This window comes from Stomoxys calcitrans, chromosome 5 (genome assembly GCF_963082655.1).
Source record: "Stomoxys calcitrans chromosome 5, idStoCalc2.1, whole genome shotgun sequence".
NCBI classification, from domain to species: domain Eukaryota; kingdom Metazoa; phylum Arthropoda; class Insecta; order Diptera; family Muscidae; genus Stomoxys; species Stomoxys calcitrans.
In genome coordinates, this window is record NC_081556.1 from 30,450,985 (window position 1) to 30,459,204 (window position 8,220).

The 8,220-nt window shown below is 39.8% G+C and overlaps 1 protein-coding gene across 3 annotated transcripts; it reads right to left on the minus strand.

Moving 5' to 3' along the window:
• Positions 1 to 2,282: 2,282 nt before the first annotated feature.
• LOC131997792 (E3 SUMO-protein ligase ZBED1-like) lies at positions 2,283 to 4,810 on the minus strand. 3 transcript variants are annotated; one of them, XM_059369407.1, is made up of 3 exons: positions 4,473 to 4,810; positions 3,491 to 4,411; positions 2,284 to 3,418 (listed from the first exon to the last, which is right to left on the minus strand). In XM_059369407.1, the coding sequence occupies exons 2-3, from the start codon at positions 4,409 to 4,411 to the stop codon at positions 2,534 to 2,536; spliced, it is 1,806 nt and encodes a 601-aa protein (XP_059225390.1). In that variant the 5' UTR covers positions 4,473 to 4,810; the 3' UTR covers positions 2,284 to 2,533. The 3 variants fall into 3 exon arrangements, with proteins under 3 accessions (XP_059225389.1, XP_059225390.1, XP_059225388.1); XM_059369406.1 differs by having other exon boundaries at positions 2,283 to 4,414; XM_059369405.1 differs by having other exon boundaries at positions 2,284 to 4,411.
• Positions 4,811 to 8,220: the final 3,410 nt, after the last annotated feature.

Here is an 8,220-nt window from a genome sequence, read left to right on the forward strand (position 1 = left end):
TTTATATGGCAGCTAGTCTTGGGCAAAATCGTTCATCAAAGTGATCGATCCTTTTCGGTCCGTTCCGATAAAGGAACTAGTACCAATTTATCGTTCCATCGTTCCATTTAGTTCCTATGCCAAAGAAGCCAGGCATGCAAAAAAAGTCCACACAACACAATTGACAACAAGAACATTTAGTTATTTAGTTGTCTCAGCATTGTGGGCAACTTGTCAAGCTTTGTGGCCTACCGTGAGGACTGGAGAACATGAGAAAGATTTGAAGTCCAAGTTGCGCCCATTGAAAAAGGAAATCAAGGCGGTTACTAAAGTAGCAGGTAAGATTTACTTAGATGTTTGATAAAAAGTTTTTAATGTGTTTTTTTTTAACTTTTAGGAGGGCGACTAGTTGGTGGCTGTAGTTATCAAATATCTACGAGTAGAAGCCCAGGAAAGCGGTGTTTTCCCCGGAAATGCTTTGCGCGAACGCTTCTTGAATGTGGAACGTGTGGCACGCACTTAGTACTTTTTGTGCTATTTACAATCCTTCTTTATCCTTACCGCTGACGATACTATTTCACAGGATGAAATACAAAATAAGATATTTGACTTTAGGAAATTATATTAGATTTAATGAAGGCGTTGAAATAGATAAACCTTCAGCAAGGCGATCCTCGGAAAATAGCTAGCGATTGGTTAAAGGAAACTCGTTTACTGCTTGAAACACAAAAAGCTGCCAGTAATTTTGTTAACTTAAATTGTACTGTATGATTATATTTTAATTTAAAAACAAAAAAATCAATAATTAGAATCAAAGCAAATCATAATCACAAACCCAATCTAGAAAAACATTTAAATTTATCAAATTGTTTTCGGCAAAAAAGGAGATTATGATTTATTTTGAAAATGTCAATAATAATTTGTTTTAAGTTATGCTTTACAGACTGCCTTTTAAATACAAGGCTTTTAATTTAGCTGTGTGCATATTAACATATCTTGCAATGATCACTAATTTAGTTGAATTTGAAATGGAAATAATAAAAATAAAAACTAATAGCCTGTGAAATCAGTTTATGATTTCATCATTTTCGATATCGTTTTGCTCCACAAAAAACTATTAGCTATATGTGCCACTTGTCATTGATTGTCTGTATTTTTTGGGTCTAAAGGTTCAAAGTTTTGGGCCGACTTAACAGACTCTTTCTCAACCTTTAGTTCGGTCGGCCAATCGCTTTAGAATAATATGGGTGGCGAATAATATGGGCAATATGGGTATCAAAAGTACGAATATGATATCCCATGGCAGCCGGTTATACGTACCGATGTTGTACGTCTGCAACATCGGTCGGTGAGGTGTAACCGGCGCATGGAGTGGCTACATTTCCGATCTTGCTCTGGCCTTACTTCACTACGGGAGTATAGTCACACCGAATATGTTGCAAGGTGCTGTACGAACATAGGCAGCAGTGGGTCACAGGCGTCGTCGTCGTCGGACTATGTGACCCTTCCGACATCCCTTGTGCGGCAGTATACGCAACAGCAGCATCCCAGTCCCTATATTGCCATGAAGTGTATCTTTTTTGCAACTGAATTGCAATCGTCTCCGTATTAAAATAGACGATATAGTAGAATGGAATAGAATTGGGGGATTGGCCTTGGTGATACACCATTCCGTACAGTATAGACCCATCTCCCCTGCGCCTGGCGGTAGTGATCTCTACATGGAAAGCATTGGGATGTCAGACATGTCCGGTACTGCCGAGATATGGCTATACAACGTTTGCATACCGCAGATTGGTGGTTGTGACCCCGTCAATGGCCAAATTTGCAGGCCCGACATTAGGCCACAATCGCCTGGTTCTAGGGGCGTTTAATGCATATCACTCCATCGCAATCTCTGCTAGGTAATGACCAGCCGGGCATAACTTTGGCAGAGCATATTGAAGACTCCACGAACTGCAGGGAGGATGCCCCCACTAGGTTTGGAAGGAGGTCCAGCTGCTCGTCAGACATTTACATTGCATTCCCTGATCTCCTGAGTGGCGTACACTGTCAAGCCGTAATTTCTTTGGGATTAGACCACCTCCCATAAATACTCACCATCGATCAACCGACCGACCTCATAACCTTTGAGCGCCGGAGATTTATCAGTGAACCATCTGGATATTAACTATGATCTAACATTAATAAGAATTGTCTTATGGTTTAAATGGTTTTATTTGTTAAACATAGCATTTTGTACATTTCTTTGTATATATAATATACGTATATATTATACACTTATACATAAAACATTTTAAGACTTAAATTTTAGAAATTAAATTGCATATTCATATCTTTTATGTATTTTTAAGTTTAATATTTCATTTTTAATGCCAGTAAACATTTTTCAAAAGCTATACAGTCTTGTGTCCAATTTTTAATCAGCACTTTAGCCTCTTAGACAATTTTTAGTAAAAATAATTGAGATCTTGTAAATACTTTGCAAAGTATAAAATATGTCTTTACACATGTAGACTAAATGAAAAAAAAAAAACAATTTTCGATAATTTTTTTACATATTGTTATGTAGAAATACAACTTTTTCTACCTTCGATGGTTTTAGATGGGTTCTTCTTTCACTAATTATCTGTCCCGTTGCGGAAAAGATTCGCTCACATGGTACCGATGTTGCAGTAATGCATAATCTTTTCAAGACATGGATATATAGTCGTGGATACACATTTTTCATCAAGTTCCACCATTTTAAAGGATCCAATTTTCGTCCTATATAGTCCTCCTTTAAGTATTTATCCAATTCTTTTATGGCCGCTGCCGTGTTGTTTTCAGTCTTAGTATTGTTTTTATATTGTTCGTCAAAGAATTTCCAGTAATCCGGCTCATCAAGGTCATCGTTTTGAGGTGAAAGCTTTGCGCTTTCAGAATTGTTATTTATATCAACGTCTGGCAATCTTATGCGGATTATCCTTTCCCTCAATTGTTGTACAGCAAAATCGTAAGAACCTTCGCTTTTAAATGCTCTGCGCTTGAAGCGGGGATCAAGTAGCGCGCTCTCAGCATAGAGGTAGTTTCTCTCATAGCTTCCAAATCTTGTGTTTAAGTCATTCCTCAGTATTGTCAACATGTTAGAAATAATAGAATTAGTAGAAGTAATTTTTGAAATGGTCTGCTCCAAAATGTTACATAATACCAAAACTTTTGACAAAGTAACACTTTTTTCTGCTGAAATGTCCATTGTCATTTGATAGAAAGGTTTCAGTATGGGCAAAATTTCCTCTATTAAGTCCCATTCTTCCAGTGGAAACAAGAGATCAGGTCTAATCAATGATAGCGTTGTAATTACTGCATCTTTTAGATTAAAAATCCTTTGCAGCATTTCGTATGTGGAGTTCCACCTGGTTTCAACATCATGTTTTAACTTGAGTGGTGTTTGTGTGCCCTGTCGTTGATTTTCATATAACTTTTTTAGTGCATTGGAACTTTTATGAAAAAAAGTAACAATTTTTCTTACTTTTTTCAATATGCTGTCTATTGGATGTAATGAGTTTTGAACTACCAAATTAAGTGAATGTGCAAAACACCCAACCCAACGCCAATTTCCTGCTCGGATTGCAGCCACTATATTTGATGCATTGTCAGTCACAACTGCAGACACTTTATTCAAAATACCGAACTCTATACAAAGTTCCTTTATGCAAGCAGCCAGATTCTCAGCAGTATGCCTTTCATTGAATTCTACACACGATAGCAAATGTGCTCTCATTTCGGTATTGTTGTTAATATAATGTGCTGTTACAGCCAAGTAGCTACAATGGGATCTGGATGTCCATCCATCAGTAGTGAGGCATACAGCAGACGCAGATTGAATTTGAATTTTAACATCATCTAAGACATCATTGTAGGTGCTTAACAACAACACATTCGAAACTTTTTTTCTAGACGGCAATGTATAATTTGGACAACGGGAAACCAATTCCAAAAGGATTTTGAATTCAGGCTCTTCAACAAGTCTGAATGCGTGGTGCCCTTTAACTATCATTTTTAGAAGTTGTAGGTCTATCTTCTCCACTTTGCGAGCTGGCGGTGGCTTTTGGAGGAATTGAGTTATGTTTGATTGAGTTCTTGCATTTGAAGCTATGCTGCCAGAATTGTTAGTAATATCAACGATATCAACACTTGACGCAGTTTTGGCAATATTAGTTGATTGTTGCTGGTCTATAATGTTACTCTCCAAATCGTGGATAATAGATTGGGTTTGCCTTTCCACTTTTATTGGTATTAGAGGATGTTTCCTTTTCATATGCCGACTAAGGTTCCCAATTGAACCCGAGGCAATGCTGAGAATGTTTTTGCAATATTTGCATTTTGCCTTTTCCGTGGCAATTTCTTCAAAATGAGCCCAAATAGCACTGGATTTTCTTTTTTCAGCCATCTGCTAGGAACAAAAACAAAAATTAATTTAAAAAATACTTAAAATCACTTCTTGAACTCACTTTTTGGAATTCTTTCACGAATTTTGAATTTTCACTTTATTTTCTTTGAAGAAAGCCGTTTTTTCGTTTTTTTTTCTTCTTTCATTACCAAGACCAACACGACTTACGAAGACAAGTTTAACCGAATGACTGACAAGAAAATAAAAATCATCGCTATCGAACAGCTGTCGATATACTAATGTTGAAATGAAAGAGTTGAGTAGAACCGATGGAACCAAATTGGAAATGAAATGAAAATAGAAATGGAACTATGGAACTATGAGAGCGAAAGAGATGGAACTAGTACCGGTCGTTCCATGTTGTGAGTCGTTCATTGGTACTAGTTCGGACCGGAACGACACAAGACTAATGGCAGCTATATCAGGTTATGGACCGATTTGAACCATACTTGGCACAGTTGTTGGATATCATAACAAACCACGTCGTGCAAAATTTCATTCCAATCGGATAAGAATTGCGCACTCTAGAGGCTGAAGAAGTCAAGACCCAAGATCGGTTTATATGGCAGCTATATCAGGTTATGGTCCGATTTAAACCATACTTGGCACAGTTGTTGGATATCATAACAAAACAAGTCGTGCAAAATTTCATCCCAATTGGATAAGAATTGCGCACTCTAGAGGCTCAAGAAGTCAAGACCCAAGATCGGTTTATATGGCAGCTATATCAAAACATGGACCGATATGGCCCATTTACAATACCAACCGACCTACACTAATAAGAAGTATTTGTGCAAAATTTCAAGTGGCTAGCTTAACTCCTTCGGAAGTTAGCGTGCTTTCGACAGACAGACGGACGGACGGACGGACGGACGGACGGACAGACGGACGGACATGGCTAGATCGACATAAAATGTCACGACGATCAAGAATATATATACTTTATGGGGTCTCAGACGAATATTTCGAGTAGTTACAAACAGAATGACGAAATTAGTATACCCCCCATCTTATGGTGGAGGGTATAAAACAAATCTTATGTAGCCTCCACCATGGATAGCGTTGGTCACGTTCATTGCATGGTTTCTCTTTTCAGGCAAAATCTAAAGATATTTAATGGGAGGACATAACAAGAAATGAACATGGATTTTTATACCCTACACCACCACTGTGGTGCAGGGGTTCATAACTTTGGGCGTTTGTTTCCAACTCTTAAAGGGGGAAGAGTTAGACCCATTGTTTAGAATACCAATCGGCTTAGAATTGCTTTCTGGTTCGATTTAACTATGTCCGCCTGTCTGGTACAGGTTGCATTCATTGTCCTTCTTATCTTCGCATTTCCTTACTGGTTCTCTTATATATACAGATAAGAATTACTTTTTGTAGGTGATCAAGATCCCAAGTCGAGAGATCTGTATAAAATTCAGTCAAATCGGATAAGAATTGCGTCTTCTAGAGGCTCACGGAGTCAAATCGGACGATCGGAATATCAGTTTATACAGGAACGTAAATTTGGATCATACTTGGCACAGATGTTGGAGGTTAAAAGATTAGTCATTGTGAAAAATCGGCCCTCTAATGGCTCAAAAATTCAAATCCTGGAGATCGGTTTATATGGGAGCTATTTCTAAGCATGTACCGCTTTGGCCCATTTGAAATTGTAAGCAACATACATCAATGAAAAAACCGTTGTGCAAAATTTGAAGCGCTAGCCATAGTCATTCGAAATTTTGAGTGCTTTCATCAGACGGACGGAAGGACGGACAGACGGATGGACGGACAGACGAAAGGACGGTCAGATGGAAGGACGGACAGACGGACAGACGGAAGGACGAACAGACATAAGGATAGATAGACGGAAGGATAGATAGACGGAAGGATAGGTAGACGGAAGGACAGCCAGACGCAAGAACGGACACACGGAAGGACGGACAAATGGAAGAACGGACAGACGGAAGGACGGACAGACGGAATAACGGACAGACGGAAAGACGGACAGACGGAAGGACGGACAGACGGAAGGACAGACAGACGGAAGGATAGATAGACGGAACGATAGATAGACGCAAGAACGGCCAGAAGGAAGGACGGACAGACGTAAGGACGGACAGACGGAAGGACGGACAGACGGACAGACGGAAGGGCGGACAGACGGAAGGACGGACAGACGGAAAGACGGACAGACGGAAGGACGGACAGACGGAAGGACGGACAGATAGAAAGACGGAAGGACGAACAGACGGAAGGATAGATAGACGGAAAGATAGATAGACGGACGGAAGGATAGATAGACAGAAGGATAGACAGAAGGACAGACGGAAGGACGGACAGACGGAAGGACTGACAGACGGAAATACGGACAGACGGAAGGATGGACAGACGAAAGGACGGACAGACAGAAGGACGGACAGACGGAAGGACTGACAGACGAAAGGGCGAACAGACGGAAGGACGGACTGATGGACGGACGGACAGACGGAAGGGCGGACAGACGGAAGTACGGCCAGACGGAAGGATGGACACACGGAAGGACGAACAGACGGAAGGACGGACAGACGGAAGGGCGGACAGACGGAAGGACGAACAGATGGACGGACGGACAGACGGAAGGACGGACAGACGGAAGGATAGATAGACGGAAGGACAGCCAGACGGAAGGACGGACACACGGAAGGACGGACAGACGGAAGGACGGACAGACGTAGAGACAGATGGACGGACAGACGGAAGGACGGCCAGAGTGAAGGACGGACAGACGGAAATACGGACAGACGGAAATACGGACAGACGGAAGAATGGACAAACGGAAGAACGGACAGACGGAAGGACGGAAAGACGGACAGATGGAAGGACGGACAGACGAAAGGACGGACAGACGAAAGACGGACAGACGAAAGGACGAACAGATGGAAGGACAGACACCGCCAGATCGACTAAAGGGGATCTTTGACCAAACAAACGGGGTGACAAAGTTAGTATAACCTCATCCTATGGTGGAGGCTATCTAAAAATATTATAAAATTTAACTCACCTTTTTCCAAGGACATTTGGTAGGGAAATTCACCAAATTCTTACGTAACTCTTTGTTAAAAAAATTCAAAGCAGTCATGTAGGTACCAAAATTATTTTCAAAAAAACGACAACCATCCATTGATCTTTCAGCCATCTTTGCAATGCTGCCATTGAGGCGACGTATATTGACAACTGTGGTGAAGGTGAATTTTTCTAGATCTTTAGCCGGTATTACAGAGCCATTTACAACTGTCCTATTACCTAGGGTGATGGCAGCAAATGTTAAATTCCTTATTATTTGCGAATCGAATTTATTTTGAATGGATTCAATATCAATAACAAGGGAATTCTGAAAATAAAAAACAAAGGAAATCATCATGAGGAAAACCAAAAAGCTTGAAAACAATGCAAACCGTTACAAATAATTTCGAGATCAGATAATAGACAATGAAAATTGTATATATCTTAGGAAGTTCCTGCATTTTTGTTGTTTATTTCGTATACTAATATAAATTTAGATAACAAATTGTTCTTGGAGTGCAATTCAGTATAGCGAGTTTTATGGATTTAGAGTTGTGTGTTCTAGTAAACAAATTAACTCATTGAGTCATTATAAACGTGTGCCCTCATTACAATCAGATAAGTAAAAATAATAAAAGCTGGGTATTAAATTTATTTTAATGACAGTGTTTATAAAAATAAGTACAATAAAATGCTTGTTTTAGACATGATACTCAAATATTCTCCTATAAAAAAGAGACGTTTGATTGTCTGATTGACTGATCATCACCCAGCCC